Here is a 23,207-nt window from a genome sequence, read left to right on the forward strand (position 1 = left end):
ATAGTCAGAGTCAATTAGATGCACCATATGGAAACGTATCCATCAGCTCACTGACCATTAAGCACCCACTTTTACATTAATCCTATCCTAATCTAGTTTATTTTCACCACATTCCCATTAACTCCTGCTAGATTGTACCACTCACCTATATACTGGGGTAATTTACAGCATCCAATTAACCTACTGTCCCATATCTTTGGAATGTGGAAGGAAGCTACACCATTCAGGAAAACCCATGTTGTCACACAGAGAACATGCAAACCCCACACATACAGCACCAGAAATCAGGGATGAATCTGCATCGCAGGTGCTAAAGCAGCAGCCCCTCCTAATACGTCACTATGCTGCCCTGTGACTTTCTATACAGGCAGTATTTTTCAAAACCTACCAGCAATACACTGATGCTATCATGAGCCTCATATTATAGTCAGTGGCCACCAGGTGTTGAGGGTCTAAACTGAGTGATTCCTCACAATCAGCTTCCAGCTCCTTATTGTTGTTAATGATGTCTTTGTTCTGCTGCTTCTGCTCACCTTCACTGGTTGTCCTGCCTTGCTCTATTTTGGCATGCAACAAACTATATAATCTGACGGCCATATTATGCAGTGCATTTATATAAGAGATCCTGGCTATTGAATACTACAGAACACTACCACATTTTCAACACCACCATTTCTATCTCCACAAGTCTCCTTGTAGGGGCTAGTTATAATTGGTATTGCTCAGCTAGTGGATTTGGAGTATTGAACTGAATTAACAATAATCTGACAGTTGCCCCACCCCCACCACCAAAATGACATCTCTCAGGGCAGTGTGACCCCTAAAGATGAAAAGCAGCTGACTCTACTCAAATGTAAATAGGTCTGAGCTCCTCACATACTTGGATCCGATCATCCATCAGTCTACCACCAACATCATATTGTGAATGTGTTCTCTTCCTTTTCAGGAGTATCTGTGGGTTTTAAATGGGAGCTGTAACAACTGTATCTTGAGAAAATCTGCATAATCAATAGATTCTCATACCTCAACTGCCTGCTCCTGTAGGTTGAAGGAAAAGTAAATTAAGTCTCTGTCTGCTTCTGCACCACAAAACACCAACAAATTTTCTAAAGCAATGGTAAGCTGCAAACAGTGAAGTGATAGAGGTATCAGCCATTACAGTCTGAAATAAACTTGAACCTACAGAGTTGAGAATAACAGTATTCTTGACTTTGCAAAGCCAGTTCAATTTAAGAACTTGTACTTCTGATTTGCTGAAACCACAAATTCTTAGTGATGTTAGACTGGGATGTATAATTGTTATTTTCTAGTATTTTAATTTTCTTTTACTTGTTTACATTTTTATATAATCACCTATATACACGTGATTGTTTACTGGGATTCTCACAGGTTACATTGCCATTGTATATTACTGGAAACATGGTTTCAATAGCAGGTGTCACATTACTTTATCTGGCTATTTTATTGGTTAATTAATATCAATGGATTTCTGTTATCAGTAGTCTGGTAAGAGAAGACCACACTACTTTTAGTCTTTCTCTTCTCTGTGTCTCGTCATGCTTCTGCTTCTTCTCCCTTCCTGTCCCTCGCTCTTGTAACAGTTAATAAAACGATTTAAAATCCAACTTTTATATCTCATTCTTTACTTCCGAAGAACCCTTGCATCACATAAAGCATCAGGATCCAACAGTGATGACCCCCAAGTTCAGTTCAATTGTCATTCAACCATACAAATGTATATTCCTAAAAGAAATAATATTCCTCCAGGGCCAAGGTGCGCAGCCCAGTAGGCCATAATCTGGATAGACATGCACCTTTGAGAATTCTACCTAAGTATATGACTCCACGTAAAGCCTGGAATAGATAAAACCTTAGCTGCTGAACACTTTTAGATTTCTCATCAAGTGATTCCTGTGGGTCTCTATGTACTTCCAAGGCTTTGAATATCTATTTTATCCACCACGAAGATTGATAGGTCTAAATAAATTGGTAAATTGGATTACATTGAAAAACTTTTCTTGCCTACCGTTAATACAGATCAATGCATTGTAACAGTGCATTGTAGTAGTACAAGGGGAAACAATAATGACTGCAGAATCATAAACACAAGAGATTCTGTAGATGCTTGAAATACAGAGTAACACAAAATACTGGAGGAACTCAGCGGTTAGGCAGTGTCTATGGAGAAGAATAAATAGTCAATCTTACAGGCTGAGACCCTTCATCACGAATTAATGAGTCTAGATGAAGCGTTTCATCCCAAAACATTGACTCTTTATTCCTCTCCATAAATGCTGCCTGACCTGCTGAGTTTCTCCAGAATTTTGTATGTGCTGTACAGAATGCAGAATAAATTGTTACAATTACAGGGAAAGTGAAGCATAGGTGGATAATAAGCTGTAAGGTCATAATGAGATAGATGGTGAGGTCAAAGGTCCATCTCATCATATTAAGGAACTGTCATATCAGGATAGAAGCTGTCCTTGAGTCTGGTGGTTTTAGGCTTTTGCCTGATGAGAGGAGGCAGAACAGAGAATGTCCAGAGTGAGTGGAGGTGTTAATTATGCTGGCTATTGTACTGAGGCACCAAGAATATTAGACAGAGTCCATGGAGGGGAGGCTGTTTTCCATGCTGGGCTGTCAAAGGAGACATGCCAAATTTCTTTAGCCTCTTAAGGAAGAAGAGCCACTGATGAGCTTTCTTGACTGTGGCGTCAGTCTGGTTGGACTAGGAGAGGCTAATGGTGATGTTCACTTCTAGGAACCTGAAGCCCTCAGCCTTCTTAAACTCAGCACATTTTATGTGAACAAGAGTATATGCACCCCTCCTTCTAAAGTCAATTACCAGTTCTTTTATCTGCTGACATTGAAAGAAAGCCTGTTGTCAAGTCACCATGTCACTAGGCTATTTCTTTCTTGTACTACTGTGGTGTCACCTGCAAACATATGTGGAATTGGAGCAAAATCTGGCCATGTGTGCATAGAGATTAAAGCAGGAGGATGAGGACGCAGCCTTTCAAGCATCAATGCTGACGATACCCATTGCAGAGTTGTTGCTTCCTATCCTTACTGGATGAGGTCTGTTGGTCACTAGATAAATCGTTAGAAGTCAATTTAACAAGAAGAGGTGGTTAAAGATGCATAAAAGGCTTATCTTCAGAGTAAGCAGCACAGACAGCAAGTTATCAGTTTGCAACGTGGAATGTGGCAGACTATCGATAAAACTGGGTTAAATGGGACTGCTTGTGCTGATTTGCATACCCTTTAAATCTTCTGTCCAAAATATTAAACTTGTCCCTCCAGTTTATGAACCACCCCTCTACTGATCCAATTTCAGGGCTGGGTTATAACATAACCCAGAGTCTGGCATTAATGTGTTTGAGTCTTCCTTTACCAAAATTCTTCTCCAGAGTGATAAATTTAGACAGACTGCCTATAATAGTGATGCCCACTAATCAATTAGTAGGCCTAATTCAACATCTTAGCTCATGAATATTTGAAATGAAGTTCTCATTGCACTTGGACCTCCAGAATACATCCTAATTAAAACCAAACACTAAAAGATTCTGCAAATGCTGGAAATGCAGAACAACATACACAAAAGTTTGGAGGAATGCAGCAGGTCAGGCAGCAGCTATAGAAAGAAATAAAGGGTTGACATTTCAGACAATTAGGTAATTTGATAATTCATCCTAACAATAGAGAAAGAGGTATACAACAATAACCACAATTCTTCGGCAATAATTCATACCTTCTGAAGTGATTTGGAACATTGTGAGGTTGCTTTTATTGGGTTAGTTGTTTCCTTGCTTTCAATTGCATTCTGGGGAGAAAAACAAATAGAGGATGATTAACATAAATTACACATCAACAGGAAGCTCCTTTTTGTTCAAATTTTGAAAACAGTTTATCTCAACACATAAGTTGTAATCATACTCTTTCAACGATTTGCTGAACAGGAAACAAAGCTCAAAAGGTAATTTGCCTGTTGAATTTATGGTAGCCTCTATAACAGCGATCCTATCAGTCCCATTTCCCAGTTCTTTTCCTGTGGCTCTGAAAATTAATTTTTCCTTCATACCCATTCAATTCTCCTTTGAAAGGACAGATTGCACTTTTTTCCTGCTAAACTGATAAGAAAATACATTTTTATCGCTAAAAATACAGGAATAGGGCAAATGTGGAGAGGAACAATGTCTTTAACTACTTTATATTAAAATAAAAAAAACATTTTCCTTCATCTGGTCCTGGAACCATCTTCTAATAAGAAAAACCTCCTTCTATTCATCTAATTTAAACCAGCCACCATTTTGTATGTTTCTACCAAATCTCCCCACAATCTTCTTTTCTCCAAAGAGAATAATCTCCGTTTTTCTCCTAACCTTATATGAAATTCCATGTTCCTGATACCACTCTAGAAAATAATTTTGACAATATTTTCTGAAGGTTGTGTTACCCAAATAGATTCAGTGAGCTCGTTGATCTTCAGCAATTCTCATTTTCCTTTAGTCTTCCATCAGATTACTTAGTCATAGTCATAGAACATCACAGCACAGAAAAAGGCCCTTCAGCCCTTCTAGTCCATGCCAAATGGTTAATCTGTCTAGTCCTACTGATCTGCACCTAGACCATAGTCCCCTATACATCTTCCATCCATGTACCTATCCAAATTTCTCTTAAATATTGAAATCAATCCCACATCCACCACTTCCACTGGTGGTTTGTTAAGCACTCTCACCACCCTCTGAGTGAAGAAGATTCCCCTTACGTTCCACTGAAACATTTCACCTTTCACCTTTAACCCATGACCTCTAATGAGACTTGAAACTCAGTGAAAAATGTCTGATTGAATTTACTCTATTCTCCTCGTAATTTGTATACTTCTATCAAATCTCCCCTTATTCTACTTCTTTCAATGATCAGACTAAGAAAAAACTGGATCTTAAAATCCTGCTCTCCAGTGTAATCACATCCTTCCTATCGAGGGGTGACAGTAGATCAGCTGTAGTTTAACATAACATACAGTTCCATATGACCTGCCAAGTTTGTATTTTTAATTCATCCAATATATATTCTGTACACTACCTTATATCTGATGATACCTTCAATAACTGACATCCCTCCACTCTTTTATTAATTCAAATTTACCAAGTGCCCATTAACATTTTCCCTGATTGTCATATTTTCTCATACTTAGAATAGATACAGTAGATGGGTTGCAATTGAACCAGAGAGGTGCCAATATCCTGTTAGGGTGAAAGGTAAACCTGGCAAGTTTAGGGAAACTTGGCAAAAGAGAGCTATTGAGGGTCTGATCAGGAAAAATGAAGCATGCATTGGGTTTAGGTGATTGAGATTGAGAGAATCACAACCCTCCTCACCATCGAGGACATTCAAGAGGAATCATCCATGATTAAAGATCCTCAGTGACAAGAATGTGTCCACTTCATGTCATTACCATTGGGAAGGAGGCATATGAACAATACCTTGTGTTTTGCACTCTTACTTTAGCAACTTATATAGTTTTTTTATGTCCTGCTTTGCACTGCTGGTGCAGAACAACAAATTTCACAACATAAGACAATGATTTTAAAAAATATTCTGAAGATGAAGAATATTCTTAAGAGGAAAATCATGAGAACAAAATGAGATGGATCTGTCATAGAGTCATAGCCTCTTCGGCCCATCTGATCCATGCCAAATCATTTAAACTGCACCAGGACCATAGCCCTCCATATCCCTATTATCCATGTTTCTATCCAAACTTCTCTTAAACATTGAAATCGAGCTTGCATGCACTACTTGTGCTAGCAGCTCGTTCCACACTCTCATGACCTGAATGAAGAAATTTCCCCTCATGTTCCCCTTAAACCTCTCACCTTTCACCCTTAACATATGACCTCTTGTTGTAGTCCCACTCAACCTCAGTGGGAAAAGCCTTCTTGCATTTACCCGGTCTATACCCCTAATAATGTTGTATACCTCTATCAAATTGCCTCTCATTCTTCTACGTTCTAAAGAATACAGTCCTAACCTATTCAATCTTTCCTTATAACTCAGGTACTCCAGACTTGTCAACATCCTTGTAAATTTTCTTACTCTTTCAACCTTGTTTGCATCTCTCCTGTAAACAGGTAACCAAAACTGCACACAATACTTCAAATTAGGTCTCACCAATGTCTTATACAACTTCAACATAACATTCCATCTTCTGTACTCAACACATTGGTTTATGAAGGCCAGTGTACCAAAAGCTTTCCTTACAACTTTATCTACCTGTATCGCCACTTTCAACGAATTATATACCTCTGTTCGTTTGTTCTACCACACTCCTCGGTGCCCTACCGTTCACTGTGTAAGACCTACCTTAGTTGGTCCTACCGAAGTGCAAAACCTCTCATTTGTTTACATTAAATTCCATCTGCCATTTTTCAGCTCATTTTTCCAACTGATGCAGATCCCTCAGCAAGCCATGATAGCCTTCCACATTGTCCATGACACACCCAATCTTGGTGTCATCTGCAAATCTGCTGATCCAGTTAACCACATTATCATCCAGATCACTGATATAGATGGCAAACAATAAAGGACCCAGCATCAATCCTTACAGCACACCACTAGTCACAAGCCTCCAGTCAGAGAGGCAACCATCTACTACCACTCTTTGGCTTCTCCCACAAAGCCACAGCTAGTCTAATTTACCTCCTCAACCTGAATGCTGAGCTACTGAACTTTCTTGATCAGCCTCCCAAGTAGGACCTTGTCAAATGCCTTACTAAAGTCCATGTAGACAGCATCCACTACCTTGCCTTCATCCACTTTCCTGGTAACTTCCTTAAAGAACTATAAGATTGGTTAGACATGACCTACCATGCATGAAGCCATGCTAACTATCCTTAATCAGTCCATGTCTATCTAAATATTTATATATCCGGTCCCTTAGAATATCTTTCAATAACTTTCCCACAACTGATGTCAGACTCACTGGCTTATAATTTCCTGGTTTCTGTTTAGAGCCTTTTAAAAAAAAAAAATAGCTATCTTCCAATCCTCTAATCCTCTGGTACCTCTTCTTTCGCTAAGGATGTTTAAATATCTCTACTCGGCCCCCAGCAATTTCTGTACTTGTAGGGTTCAAGGGAACATCTTGTCAGGCCCTGGGGACTTATCCATCCTGATTTGCCTCAGGGTAGCAAACACCTCCTCCTCTGTAATCTGTACGGGGTCCGTGAAGTTAATGCCACCTTGCCTCACTTCTATAGACTCTATATTTGTCTCCCGAGTAAATACAGATGCAGGTAGTTAGGTAAGGTGTCAGGTAAGGTGAAATAAAAACCCAAGAGGCATCTATATTAAAAGGGCGGCTAGGGAGAGAGAACGCCTCCTATAAGAGCTTCATAAGGAGGAGGTATTTGCAGCCTTCAGCCACAGGTGGGTGGAATTTTTAAATGACTCTTTCTCCTCAGTGTTTACCAAGGAGAGATCATGGTTGCTCAACAGATAAAGGAGACAAGTGGATATGTTTTGGAAGACATTCATATGACCAGGGAGGAGGTATTTTCTGCCTGACAGTGCATTAAGACAGATATATCCCCAGGGTCTGACAGAGCAAATCCTTGGCATTATGAGTCCACAGAGAAAATTATGAAGCCTCTTGAAGAGACGCTTGCTTCATCAGTCACGGGCGAAATTCCCAAAGACTGGAAAGTGACTATTGTTCCACGGTTTAAAAAAGGAGCAGCAAGGTCAGGCTAGGGATCTACAAGCTCGTCAGCCTGATGTTAACATAGATGAGTTGGGACAAACGGTCTGTTTCCATGCTATATAACTATGACTTCTGTGAAACTATGATCTACTCCCTTGTTACATTTCATTTAGTTGCCGTGTACTACCCGGCAACCAAATGCTAAATTTAGTTACTCTTTAAACTTCTTAGCATACAGTAAGTTGCTTAAACTTGAGATAACACTAAAGGCCAATTTATACTTGTGCGTCAAATCGACGCCGTACATACGGTGTAGCCACATACCCTATACCATACCCTACGCCGTAGCCTGACGCACACCTCCTCAAAAATGTAACTACGCGTCGCGGCGACACAGACCGCAACAACTGTGATTGGTCCGCTTGGAAGCTTTGCATTTCCTCCTACGCTGCATTAGCTTCCCATTGGGTGACTGAAGGGTAGGGAAGGAACTCTGGCTGCAATGCTTTCCATAAAGCTTTACAGACCTCCAGAATTATGGAGGACCCTGTGCTTGGCGCCAGTTTGTAGCTAGATGCTACAGCCTGTTGACTTCCACCTAAAGCTAAAACTCGAATGGTGATTGCCAGTCTCTGAGTATACTGTGCGTACAATGATGCGAAATAAATGATTGGAGACGATGAACCAAATTGTCAAATCTACCTGCCGACATCTGAAAATATTTGAAATGCATTTCCTCATCCATGTCTCTCAGTGGCCGGACAAGCACAGAAAATTCACCCTCCTTCAGTTTCAGTCACCATTGTTTGAAGTTTGAGTTTCTTCGTGTTGAGTTTCAACATGAAGAAACTTAACACAGTGGCATAGAAACCCCACTGCCAACCAGAGTTTTGGAGGTGAATTGCAAAGTGACACAGACACACCAACACACAAGTATAAATGCTCACAACGGCGTAGGCCACTTGCGTAGGCTATGGCGTAGGCTACTATGCAGAAGTATAAATCAGCCTTAAGGCTGTAGAGGGAAGAGAAGATGGTGGCGCGACACAGATCGCAGTGGCCACTCCGGTGGTGATGCCTGTTATTTGTCAAGTAGGGTGCCGTGCACAATCCTGATTTGATGGAGACGGACGTGAGAGCACGGAGGAACATCTGGTGAAACTTCTGAAATGCCTGCTTCACTGCTGCTTTTACTGTGTGGTCCAGAATCTCCGGAGGGGAAGGCCCCAAGTCCTTGGCTTTGCTTGTTGCTCAGCGGCCAGGACAGGATAGAAGCACTCGGCAGAGGATGGTGCTCAGAGAGGCTGTGTCGGAGGGGCTGGTCGGAGGCTTGAAGTTTTCGGACGGACTCAGAGTTGGCTGCGGTCAGATGCTTCCAATGGTGCTGCATCGGTAAGTTTGCGACTCTTGGAGGTTCATGGCAGGGAGAGCTTCTCCCTTCTACCGCCTGTGTGAGATGATGAGGCTATCGGGACTTCGAGACTTTTTTTAACCATGCCCATGGTCTGCTCTTTATCAAATTACGGTATTGCTTTACACTGTGGTAACTATATGTTATAATTATGTGGTTTTGTCAGTTTTAGTCTTGGTTTGTCCTGTGTTTCTTGTGATATCATTCTGGAGGAACGTTGTATCATTTTTTAATGCATGCATTTCTAAATGATAATAAATGAGGACTGAGTGTCCTCATAATCTAAGCTAGTTTCCACCAAATCCACAAGCAACACCCTGTGGCTGCAGTTCCAAATGAACAACTGCTCAAAAGAAACAGAGGTAGCAGCAAAACATAGTACACAACATCACATTTAACTCCATGAGCAAGAGTGATCTGCCTGTCTTCAGAATATCATCAGATATAAAACATTCAAATTATGATCCGAACTTCATCACAGACCGAATCCCAGACTGGGCTAAGACATTGCTCCATCCCACTCACTAATCCAGAGAAAGAACTTGAAGCTTAACATGTAAATGTTAGAAAAGAACATAGAAGAGGAAACATAAACCATCTCATGCACCCACCCTTATTTCCCCCAATATCCACAAATCAACCCTTGTTTGTTATAACAAAGATGAATATCTTTTCTACTTTCCTCCTGTACCATAGTGCTCTTCTTTTCTACGAACGTGTGAGTTGCCCTCTCTTCAGGGAGATCTACGTAAATGGAGTTTCCTGGTTCTGCTTCATCTGATCTAACTTTAAATGTAATATTTCTTCCTGATGAATTCTTCATTTCCAAGGGTGGTTTCATTCTGGTTTTCTTTGCTGGAGTTGCTAATAACATAAAATTTAGTCTGCATTATGTAAAGTACAAATATATACCACAGTTCAGCTTAACATTTTAATTATTGTAATATATTTAATTTCGTATTTTAGTCCTAATGAGTGTTTATAAAAACACCTCAAATGCAAGTGTGATGATACCAATACCTCTCTGCCAAAACGTTGATAACTGGACAAAATCCATACAAATCATGCCTATTAAACCACATTGTTGGAAACAACTAGCAATGATTTTAAAAACATAACCTGCATATAGCTATCTAACCCTCACTTTATTTTCCAAGTTAAATCACTTTGCTTTTATATAAAAAGTTGCAGCAGCTTAATCATGAGTTCTTTGTGTTTTAGAGCTTTTAAAAATATTGAATAATCTTTGCTGTAAAATAATATTCAATGTAAGTGAAACATAGAAATTCAAAGTAGGCTCAACAAGGTAGATCAGCTCCACTGGCATATGAATAGATAATCAGAACAGTCACAAAATAAGGAGTAGGCCATTTGAAGTGCATAGGCTCGCTCAATCAATGATTGAATTTAAGATCCAAATATTTCTAATTATTGGGAGAATTCAGGGATATAGAGATAAGATAAAAAGAACTGGTGTAGAAAATCAGCCATGATTGAGCTAAGTGGAGCAGCAGTGCCCGGGGCCAAATGGCCTAGGCTAACTTCTATTTCATGAGTTACTTGGTAGTTGATCTTGCCACCATCTGAAGTTGTTATTCAGTCATTCACTGCTGATTAGACAACCCATTTGGTAACAATGCCACTCCTTGACTGATACAAAGGAACTTCTTGGCTGGCAATAGAATGACAATGAAAAAAGGTAACATCCCAAAAGAGTTACCACAAGATATCACTGAACTCAAACTATTTCAAATGACTATGATGTTCCCTACTGCTAATTTGAAGAGTAACAGATTCTTTGCAGCAACTACCTTTTCATTATTGAGGACTAGATTAAACTTCTTACTCCTTACCTTAAACCCATGTTGTCTAGTTTTTAGATGTCTCTGTTAGAGAGAAAAGTTTCTCACCAGCTACACTCATAATTTTGTATACTTCCATCAATTTACTCCTCCCCCTCAGCCTCTTCTGCTCCAAAGAAATCAAACACAGTCTAACCGGTCTCTTCCCATTTATTGAAACATTCCTCACCAAGCAATATTCTATTAAATCTCCTCTGCACACTCTCCAGCTCAATTATATCCTTTCTATAGCATAATGACTTGAATTTAATGTAATACTCCAGGACAGTAGGTAGTATATCATAGACTTGCCTATCTCTAACAATGCCATAAGACCTTTTGGGGGCTTAGTCATTGCTGAGGATTCCAAGGGCAATTCCCACCTACCTATATTGCAGATCATCCCTAGATTACAGCAGGGTTATGTTCCCATGAACTGCTCATAACCCAAACAGTTCACAAATTGGAAATGCAACCACAAAGCAAGTTCCCAGTTAGGAGATTAGGCCTGCAGCCCTGCAGCAGCTGCATATTGATACCATGGGTTTCCCAAATACATGTTCCCATATTAAAGCTGTGTGTAAACTGGGTGTTTGTAAACTAGTCAGGACCTGTACCAATATTTGGTGAAGCTGGCTTGCCTTTGAGACAGAATGACTCATTGAATTGTACGGGAAAGGTCTAGCACATTACCCATAAAGTTTGATACTGTGAGTACAAATATGTCAGGCCACTGGATGTGTGCCAGCTCTCCAATTTAGATAAAAATACCTGGATGTTTAAGAAAAGGATTTCATAAGGTCAACTGAGCTAGCAACAGCTTTGTTGTGAACCACTCTGGTATTTAGCACTGTGGTGGACGGTCTCTTCTATGTTATCCATTTCTTGTTTCTTCCTAGCATCAAATATAACTGAATGATTTGCTCCGCCATTTCAGAGAACAGTTGGAAGACATAGGAACAAATGAATTAGAAACAAGTCAGCTTCACCATTTAATATAACAAAAGGCAGGGGAAGGTAAAGTATGCTGGATGATTAACTCCTCGTGACGCACAAACATGATAGTTCTGTTCCAGTCCTGCTCATCCGACCTGGAACTTCTAGGGATCAGGTGTCATCCATTTTATCTGCTATGGGAGTTTTCAGCCATCATCTTGGCAGCTGTGTATATTTCATCTCAGGCCCATATCAAACTGGCTCTAGTCTAGGCAAACTGAGTGATGTAATCAACAGGCATGAAACAATACACCCTGATGCCTTTCCCATCACTTAGGGGATTTTAACCAGGCCAGTTTAAAAATATCCCTGAATAATTATCACCAACATATCACTTGTGAAACCAGAGAAGCCAAAACACTGGACTACTGTTATACTACCATCAAGAAAACTTACTGTGCCATCCCACACCCATACTTTGGAAAGTCTAATCACCTGGCTGTATGTATACTCCCTGAGTATAGGCAAAGACTGAAGATTGCAGCACCAGTAGAGAGGACCAAGAAAGTATGGACAAGGGAGGTAGAGGAGCACTTACAAGAGTGTTTTGACTGGACAGTATTCAGGGACTCATCTTTTGAGTCTGAATGAATACGACACAATTGTCACCAACTTCACTAAAACCTACATGAATGAATATGTACCTACGAAAACATACCGTACATACCCAAATCAAAAACCGTGGATGTACCAGGAAATTCATAGTTTGCTGAGGGCTGGATCAGTGGCATTCAAATATGGTAATCCAGGATTTAGGATTATACAAGATGGCTAGGCAGACTTACGGAGGGCTATCTCAAGAGCAAAAGAACAACTCTGATTGAGGTTAGAGGGGGAATTAGCTGCACGTCAACTCTGGCAGGGCTTGTAGGCCATTACTTTCTACAAAGTGAAATTTAACATCATGAATGGCGGTGATGTTTCATTTGCAAATGAGCTCAACGCCTTTTAAGCATGTTTGGAAAGGAAAAATAAAATTACAGCTATGACGGTCCCTGCAGCACCAGGTGACCCTGAGATTTGTGTCTCAGAGGATGACATCAGAATGTCTTTCAAGAGGGTGAACCCTCACAGGACAACAGGCCCTAAAGGTGTATCTGATACAGGTCTGAAAATCTGTGCCAACCAACAGGCACATGTGTTCAAAGACATTTTCAATTCTCCATTGCTAGTCAGAAGTTCTCAGCTGTTTCAAATGGGCAACAATCATGGCTGTGCCCAAGAACACCAGGGTAAACTGCCTTAATGACTATTGTCCGCTGCCACTCATATCTACGGTGATGAAGTGCTTTGAGAGGTTGGGTATAGCTGGAATCAATTCCTACTAAGCAAGGACTTAGACCCACTGCAGTTTGCCTATCACCACAACAGGTCTATAGCAAATGCAATCTCATTTGTTCTTCACGACACCTTGGATCACCTGGACAATAATAATACTTACGTCAAGCTATTGTTTATTGACTACAGCTCAGCATTTATGCAATCATCCCTAGAGTTCAGATCAAATACCTCCAAATCGTGGGCCTCTTTAACGCCCTCTGCAACTGGATCCTCTACTTCCTCACAGGAAGACCACAGTTTGTGCAGATCAGAAATAAAATCTCCACCCTGCTAATAATCAACGCTAGCTCACCTCAAGGATGTGTACTCAGCCCACTGCTCTACTCTCTCTACACCCATGACTGAATGATTAGTCACAGCTCAAATGCTATCCATAAATTTGCTGATGACACAACTATTGTTGTCAGAATTTCAGATTAGTAACAAGAAGGTATATAGGAGTGAGCTAGATCAGTTGGTTGAGTGGTGTTGCAGCAACAACCTCACACTCAAGGTCATTAAGACCAAAGAATTGATTGTGGACTTCAGAAAAGGTAAGGCGAGGAAACACATACCAGACTTTGTTAAGGGATCATAAATGGAAAGGGTGAGTAATTTTAAGTTCCTGATGTCAACATCTCTGAGGATCTATCCTAGGCCCAACATTTTGATACAGTTGCAAAGAAGACACAACAGTGGTTATATTTCATTAGGAGTTTGAGGAGATTTGGTATGTCACCAAAGACACGCAAAATTTCTACAGATGTACCACGGAGAACATTCCAACTGACTGTATAATATTCTAGTATGGGGTGGGGGCACAATGCACAGGATCGAAATGAACTGCAGAAAGTTGTGAATTCAGTCATCTCCACCATGGGCACTAACTTCCCCAGCATCCAGGACACATCCAAGAAGTGATGCCTCAAAAAGGTGACATTTATCAATACGGACCTCTATCACTCAAGGTATGCCCTCTTCTCATTGCAACCATCAGGGAGGAGGTACAGGAGCCTGAAGGCACATACTGAACAATTCAGGAATAGCTTCTTCCCCTCTGCCATCAGATTTCTGAATAGACATTGAACCCATGAACACTATCTCACTATTTTTTCTTTTTTTTCCTGTTTGCACTACTTATTTAATTTAACTGTTTTAATATATATATACTTCTTACTGTAATTTACAGTTTTTATTGTATTGTACTGCTACCGCACAACAACAAACTTCATACCATATGCCAGTGATACTAAACTTGATTCTGATTGTTATCTCAACTCCATATCCAAAGCAACCAACAGTAAGCTTGGATCCCCTTGTTTATCAAATATCTATGTACTCCTGCCTTATAAAGTCTGCTTGCAATATCCTTTGAGGAAGAGATTTCCAAAGAGTTTCAATTCTCTGAGAGCAAATATTTCATCTTAACTCTGTCCTAAATGTTGACTCTCAGTGACCACTGATTTTAGATTCTCCCACAAGAGCAAGCATCCTCTCCCCATCCACCACATCAGGATCTTATATGCTTAAATATAAGAAAGGTGACTTCCATTCTTCTACACGATTGCAGGTTTGAAGTCTCATAAGGGCCAGACCAAGTATAAAGACAGATTTTTATCTAATGAAAGAACTTAGTGAAGTAGATGAAATTTTTTAAGCCATCTAATAATATCACAGTGATTGGTATGGAAAATAACACTTATTCCAAAAATTCTAGACTAATAATTAATCAGCTTTAAATTCTCTAACTGCTCTTTTGGGATTTGAACTTCTGTATAAGATACATTTGTCACCCAAATTCCTGACTAATACAGTTTAAAAATGCTGCAAGTGAACTTACAATTAACTGCAGTTGACATACTCTTTCTGGTCAACATTTCTGTACTTGTCACAACCATTGATACCTCTGAAGTCCTCTGATTACGTGCAACAAGTGGCTGAAATCAAAAGGAAAAGTTTAATCAATCAATTTATGAAATATGTAGCTTCTAATAGCAAGAGCAGATTGCAGAAAAATATTACCAAGGATGCTGCCTGGAGTGGAAGGCTTGAGATAAAAGAAGAGATTGGAAAAGCTGGGTATATTTTTCTAAAGCAAAGATGTTGTCTGGCTAGACCAAGCAAACACCTATGGATCAATTCCACTGCTCCTCATCCAGGTTGGCCTGGACCACTACCACATCGTGGCACATGACCACCAGCTACCTAGAAGGATTCAAGCTATGCTTCACTTCAAGCAACACACATAAAAATTGCTGGTGAACAGCAGGCCAGGCAGTGTCTCTAGGAAGAGGTACAGTCGACGTTTCGGGTTGAGACCCTTCGTCAGAATTTCACTTCAGCCCACTTTACAACCAGGAGGGAAGACCTCCAAAAAGGGATTCCAACTGGCTGCACCATCTCCCCCATCTTGTTTGTCATGGGTATGAACCTCTTCATATCAACAGCAGCAGACATAAGCTGAGGCCCAGTGTTGAAGCCCGGCATCTGACAACTTGCAAAACAGGGGTTTCATGGATGACATCACAGTAATCACTGTAACCCATGACCAAGCAAGCTGGGTATTGGAAACTCTGGACAACATAGCTACCTGGGTCAGGATAACCTTCAAGGCCAGGAAGTCCAGATGCATGGTGATCAAAATGAGCTAGGTTACTAGCAAATTCAGTCTTCAAGTACAGGAAGATGTCATTCCATCCACAGACGACAACCCAGTAAAGTGTCTTGGAAAGTGGTTTAACGTAGCAATGGCAGACAGCACAGCATCACCAACACTGTAAAGCAGTCTGAAGAGTGGCTCAAGAAAGTCACCAAACCAGACTCCCTGGTAAATTTAAGACATGGTTGTACCAACATGATCTTCTACCAAGACTGCTCAGGCTTTTCACAGTGTATGAGTTCTCCATTACCACTGGAGAAGGGATCGAGAGGAAAGTCAGCAAGCGCATGCGGAGGTGGCTGAGGATACCCCCAAGTTTTTCTTCAGTGGGACTCTACATAAGATCAGGCCGGCTACAGTTGCCATTGTCATTGGTAGTGGAGGAGTTCAAGGGGGCAAGTGTAGAGTTGTAATAACACTGAGGGGCTCCGATAACAAGCCAATAACTCAAGTAGGAGTCACAACAAGATCGGGACGAAAGTGGCCACCAATTCAGCCACAGACCAGGCAGTGGACTCCCTGCAATTGAGAGACATCATTGGCAACCCATGCCTGGGACAGCAAGGGCTCGGCTCTGTACACATCCAACGATGGAGGAGTACAAGTGCAAGGGATAGGTGTGACATGGTCCAGGCAGAAGTTTGGAACCGTGAGGACAAAAGGGAGTTATCAAAAGCAGTGGAGTTGGGGTCACAGGGCGCCTGGATGAAATGGGATCTTCCCAAGCACAAGATCACTTGGGCAGAACTTTGGAGACTGGAGCCCTTCTGCATTTCTTTCTTCCTGCAGTCAATGTATGACACACTCCTGACACCATCACAGCTGCACACAGGGGGCTGAGGGAGGACTCTAACTGCAAGCTTTGTGGTCAGCGGAGTTCACTAGCACACATACTATCAAGATGGAAAACAGCTTTAACACAGGGACAGAATAGGTGGTGCTCTGAGAAGGTCCTGCTGTCCCTTACTGACGTATTGGAGCAGGAGAGGTGTAAAGAGACTAATTATCCTAGAGACAAACAGGGCAGTCACTTTCATCAAGGAGAGGGCCACGCCAGTCTTATCAAAGAGGCCTAAATCTAATCTGCTGCAAACTGCCAAATCATGGGAGATGAGGGTTGACGTGGGAAGGAAGCTGCAGTTCTTGGAAGTGGTGCAAACAACACTTTGACCAAACATAGTACTGTGGTCCACCGAAGACAAGAAAATCATCCTGGAGGATTTCACAATTTCATGGGAGGAAGGATACGAGGAGGCTCACGAGAGGAAGGCCCTGAGTACCAGTCCTTCAAACAGGATTGCAGGGACAAAGGATAGCAGAAGTGGCTATTCCCCTTAGAGATCAGCTGTAGAGGGTTCCTGGCAAGGTCAGCATGGAGTTGCTGTCTGCGCTGGGCCCTGATGAAAAGAACAAGAACTAAGCTGCTTACAGGATGAGGGAGGAAGCAGAAAGAGCCTCTTGCTGGATATGGAACAAGCAAGAGGAGTTGAGCTGGAAGTCAGGAGCAGATGGGCAGTGACTCAGCCATCACTGCTGACCTGCCAGCTGGAGAGTGTAGTGGTTAAGGGTCAAAACACTTTATGAAGGTTGGGCACCACCTGATGATATCTGCTCCTGGCCAAAGGCCCTACGGTTACTTCATCAGGTAACTGAAAAGAGCACCCTGGTGTATGATGCAAGCAAATCAAATCAATTTCTGAAATATTTAATTTCTAACAGCAAGAGAAGAATGCAGAAAAAAATTACAAGGACGTTGCCTGGATTGGAAGGGTTGAGATACAAGAAGATATTGGATAGGCTGGGTCTACCTTTCCTAAAGCAAAGGAGATGACATGATAGAGGTATATGAAATTATGAAAGGCATGGATAGGGTAGGTAGCCAGAATCTATTTTTACATAGTATGGGAATCTAAAACTAGAGGGTAGAGGCTTAAATTAAGAGTGAATTGGTTGGAAGGGGATCTAAGTAGCTGGTATCTGGAACTGCCAGAGGAGGTGATGGAGGGAGGGACAACAACATTTAAGAGGCAGCTGGAAAGGTATTTGAATGACAAAAGCACAGAGGAATATGGAAGCAATGCGATAAATAGGATATATATACATGAACATGATGGCTGGCATAGAAATAGCAGGCCGAAGGGCCATTTTTTATGCATACAACTCCGACTAAAACTACCCTAGAGCTTAATATTGAGTTTAAACTGCTTTAAGTATGCTAGCAAACCTGAGTTGAACACTCACCTTTTGATTGGCAGCTTTTGCACATCCTGCTTTGACTGAAAAGAGGCTCATGGTCATCTTGGGAATCTAACAGTAGCAGTGAAAATGACAAGGTAACTTGTACTTTTCAGAATTATTTACAGGATGTGGAGATTCTTGAGATTCCTACCCCTAACAGTGGGGAAGTCAGCTTTTACCTCAAACCACAATTGTACTTGAAAAGATAGTGGCCTTTAAGCAGCTGCAATTCTCAGAGATATTTCTGTTTGATACAAGTAAGAGTAGCTTAAACATTATTATTAAGGAACAATGCTATTTCAAATTATATTAGTGATAGAACTGTTTGTGAGTTAAAGGTAGTTGTATTCTACTTCACAGAGTAGAGCTTCTGGATTTAAAGGTAAATGAAAAATATGTGCATTTCTGCAGTGTGTAGACAGTATGCTCCACATGCTTGTGCAAGGTTGGAAAATTTAAGGTTCATATCATTGGCTTCTAGACTGCCAAGAAGAATGAAGTGTTGTTCATCTAGTTTTGGTTGGGCCTCGCACTGGCAGTGGAGGAGGCTGAGAGTGGACAGGAAGAGGATTTGGAATGGCATGCAAATTGGAGCTTGGGATGGCCACTTTAGAGAACAGCTGCTCTGCAAAACAGTCACCCAGTCTACCTGGTCTCACTGATATAGAGGAGCACCAAATGCAGTAGACAATGTTGCAGGAAGCGCATGTGAAACTTTGCCTCATCTGGAAGGGCTGTTTAGGTTCCTGGATGGTGATGAATAAGGAAGCATAAGAACAAGTGAATATCTCCTGTGATTCCAATGCAAAGTGCCAGGCTAAGGGAGGAGTTGGTGGGGAGGGATGAATGGGCTAGGGAGTCACAGAGAGAGTGGTTCCTGTAGAAGGTGGAAAATAGTAGGAAGAAGGATGGTATGCTGGATATGGAGACTTATAAAGTGAAAGGCGAGGACAAGGGAAACTCTATTCCTGAAATGGCATGAACATTATGAACATTTTCCAGTTTTAGGCAGCCACCACTCTGGTGAGTTTCTGCTTAATTTTCTGAAACTCCTCAGAACTTCCCATTTTTGTCATCCCCCAACCCTATACAGCCCGATCACCAAACTTCAACTCCTCTCACCTCCTGGTTCCATTCACTAACAACACACACAGGTTATCCCACAGGCTTGCCCCCACTACACCCTCCCCTATCTAGCTCTTTCCACATGACATTCACTATTCCCCTGTCTCTCATTATACCTTTTTTCACTTATCACATTACAGCACTGGAAGCCTTTTTGTGACCTGCTATTTCTGTCCAGCATTTCATGTTCCCTTTCCCCCACACCTCATTCTTTGTCCTTAATTTCTCCTTGTTTTTCTGCCTCCCTCTTCCAACTCTATACCCCCAGGCCCACCACCCCTACTCCTCTTCCCTGACCTGGTGCAACCTGCCTGTCATCTTTCACCCCTCATCAGTTAATATATAATTGTACCAGGTGACGTAGGGAATGTTGTCTTAGTTAGTTTATAGAATTCAGCTATCTTTCCAACTTGGATTTTTGGATCATGTGCATATGAAAGCATACAGGTAAAGAATTCATGAGTGCTCCAGGGTTCAACATACCCATTTAGTCTGAATACTTTAAGTGATGAAGCATCAGTCAGCAACTCTTCACTAAAGATATTGAACAACGGTGAGCCAAAAGACAAGTTAATACAGGTAGGCATGCGCTCCTATCCATGTATTTATCCAAACTTCTCTTAATTGTTGAAATCAGACCCACATCCACCACTTCTGCTGGCAGCTCATTCCACAATCTCTTCACTCGCTGAGTGAAACAGTTCTTCCAGATGTTCCCCTTAAACACTTCACCTTTCACTCTAAACCATGACCTCTAGTACTAGTTGCACCCAATCTGATGGACAACGGTTACAGTCGAGATCCAGGAAAGGAAGTGTCACAGATAGATCATGGTGAGACCAAGATGAAAATTTGCAGCAAAATTAATTAATGTTTCAGGTTTTCCATGTGTGTTGGAAGTGGAATGCACCACAAGATGGTCACCAAATTACAGGAAGAATATTAATAAGGTAGATAGAGCGCAGAGAGGGTTTACACGGATGTTGCCGGGACTTGAGAAACTGAGTTACAGAGAAAGGTTGAATAGGTTAGGACTTTATTCCCTGGAGTGTAGAAGAATGAGGGGATAGAGGTATATAAAATTATGATGGGTATAGATAGAGTGAATGCAAGCAGGCCCTCCACTGAGACTAGGGGAGAAAAAAACCAGAGGACATGGGTTAAGGGTGAAGGGGGAAAAGTTTAAAGGGAACATTGGGGGGGGGCTTCTTCACAAAGAGAGTGGTGGGAGTGTGGAATGAGCTGCCAGATGAAGTGGTAAATGCAGGCTCACTTTTAACATTTAAGAAAAACTTGGACAGGTACATGGATGAGAGGTGTATGGAAGGATATGGTCCAGGTGCAGGTCAGTGGGACTAGGCAGAAAAATGGGTCGGCACAGCCAACAAGGGCCAAAGGCCTGTTTCTGTGCTGTAATGTTCTATGGTTCTAAAAAAGGGAATCCAAGGAACAAAACAAGTATCCCACATAAAGACAAATTTGGGCCCATGCAAGTTCCTTTGTTGTGCCTTTGAACTGAAGAGAGTGGAAAGAGAAGCTATTTGATGTGTGGACATATGGTTCTAGTTTCAGTGGAAAAAAACCTGCTTGTATTTACCTTATCTATACCCCTCATAATTTTGTATACCTCCTTCAAATCTCCTCTCATTCTCCTATGTTCTAGGGAATAAAGTCCGAATCCATTCAACCTTTCTCTATAAATCAGATAAAGTCCCAGCAACATCCTTGTAAATTTTCTCTGTTCTCCTTAAGTCTTATTGATATCTTTTCTGTAGGCAGATGGCCAAATACTACATATAATACTCCCATTTCTTATACAACTTCAACACAACATCCCAATTCATGTACTTTGATTTATTAAAACCAATGTGCCAAAAGCTCTCTTCACAATCCTATCTATCTGTGACACCATTTTCATGGAATTATGGATCTGTACTCTCAGATCCCTCTGTTCTACCACCCACCTCAGTGCCCTATCATTCATTTTAAGTCCGACCCTGGTCTGTCCTCCCAAAGTATAACTCGTCAGACTTGTCTCCATTAAATTCCATTTGTAATTTTTTAGCCCATTTTCCCAGCGGGTCCAGATCCTGCTGCAAGCTTTGATAGCCTTCCTCACTGTCTACTCTGCCCCTAATTTTGGTGTCAATCTGCAAACTTGCTGATCCAGGTTACCACATTATGATCCAAATCACTAACTTGGATGAAAAACAACAATGGACCTTGCACAGATCCCTATGGCACAACAGTGAGAAAGGCAACCATCGACTACCACTCTCTAGCTTCTCCTGTGAACCCAATGTCTAATCCAATTTACTACCTCATCCTGAACGCCAAGTGACTGAACTTCTTGACCAACCTCCCTGTGGGACCTTGTCAAAAGCCTTGTTAAAGTCACTGTAGACAACATCCATTGCCTTTCTTTCATCAACTTTCCTAGTAAACCCCTCGAGAAAATCTATATGATTTGTAAGACACAATCTACCACACACAAAACCATGTTTTCTATCCCTAATCAGTCCCTATCTGTCCAAACACTTTCTGGTCCCTTAGAATACCCTCCAATAACTTACCCACTAGTGATATCAGACTCACTAGCCTGCATTTTACTGGCATATATTTTTAGGGCCTTTCTTAAACAACAGAACAATGTTAGCTATCCTCTAGTCCTCTGGCACCTCACACTTGGTTAAGGATGTTTTAAATAAGGTATGGGTGCCTGCAATTTCTGCACCAGCCTCCCACAAAGTCCAAGAGAACATTTTGTCAGGCCCTGGCTCAAGATAGCAAATAATCCATGGTCTTCCTGCAGTTCTATAGACTGTGTCCACCTCCCGAGTAAATACAGATGAAAAAAAATCTATTTAAGATCTCTCCCTTCTCTTTTGGCTCCATGCATAGATGACCACACTGATATTCAAGAGAAACAATTTTATCCCTTGCAATCCTTTTGCTCTTAATATGTCTGATTTTCCTTCACCAACCAGAGCAACCTCATGCCTTCTTTTAGCTCTCCTGATTTCCCTCCTTTGTTCTCTTGTTTTTCTTATAAGTACTTCATTTGCTCCTACCTGCCTACACCTGTTATGCACCTACTCCTTCTTCTTAATCAGGACCTCAACATCTTACGACAACAAAGGTTCCTTAAACCTGTTAGTCTTGCTTTTTAAAACATAGAAAAACTGCAGCACAATACAGGCCCTTCGGCTCACAATGATGTGCCGAACATGTACTTAATTTAGAAATTACCAGGGTTACCCATAGCCCTCTATTTTTCTAAGCTCCATGTACCTATCCAGGAGTCTCTTAAAAGACCCTATCGTATCTGCCTCCACCAACATCGCCAGCAGCCCATTCCACGCACTCACTACTCTCTGCGCAAAAAACTTCCAAGCACCTTAAAACTGTGCCCTCTCATGATAGCCATTTCAGCCTGGGAAAAAGCCTCTGACTATCCACACGATCAATGCTTCTCATCATCTTATACACCTCTCATCCTCCGTCACTCCAAGGAGAAAAGGCTGAGTTCACTCAACTTATTCTCATAAGGCATGCTCCCCAATCCAGGCAACATCCTTGTAAATCTCCTCTGCACCCTTTCTATAGTTTCCACATCCTTCCTGTAGTGAGGTGACCAGAACTGCGCACAGTACTCCAAGTGGGGCCTGACCAGGGTCCTATATAGCTGTAACATTATCTCTCAGCTCTTAAACTCAAATCCCACAGTTGATGAAGGTCAATGCACTGTATGCCTTCTTAACCACAGAGTCAACCTGCACAGCAGCTTCGAGTGTCCTGTGGATTCTGCCATCATATTTGACCTACCAAAATGAACCACCTCACACTTATCTGGGTTGAACTCCATCTACCACTGCTCAACCCAGTTTTACATCCTATCGATGTCCCGCTGTA

At 41.4% G+C, this 23,207-nt stretch overlaps 1 protein-coding gene across 1 annotated transcript in view; it reads right to left on the reverse strand.

Moving 5' to 3' along the window:
- Positions 1 to 23,207, reverse strand: part of LOC134336900 (synaptonemal complex protein 2-like) — a 293,594-nt gene that overhangs the window by 252,926 nt on the left and 17,461 nt on the right. The window contains exons 4-7 of the mRNA XM_063031521.1: positions 18,174 to 18,239; positions 15,114 to 15,210; positions 9,808 to 9,980; positions 3,752 to 3,823 (exon numbers count right to left, since the gene is read on the reverse strand). Coding sequence (XP_062887591.1) covers positions 3,752 to 3,823; positions 9,808 to 9,980; positions 15,114 to 15,210; positions 18,174 to 18,239 — 408 coding nt within the window. The remainder of the gene's footprint in view (positions 1 to 3,751; positions 3,824 to 9,807; positions 9,981 to 15,113; positions 15,211 to 18,173; positions 18,240 to 23,207) is intronic.

The sequence above is a fragment of the Mobula hypostoma genome, chromosome 2 (genome assembly GCF_963921235.1).
Source record: "Mobula hypostoma chromosome 2, sMobHyp1.1, whole genome shotgun sequence".
Taxonomy (NCBI): domain Eukaryota; kingdom Metazoa; phylum Chordata; class Chondrichthyes; order Myliobatiformes; family Myliobatidae; genus Mobula; species Mobula hypostoma.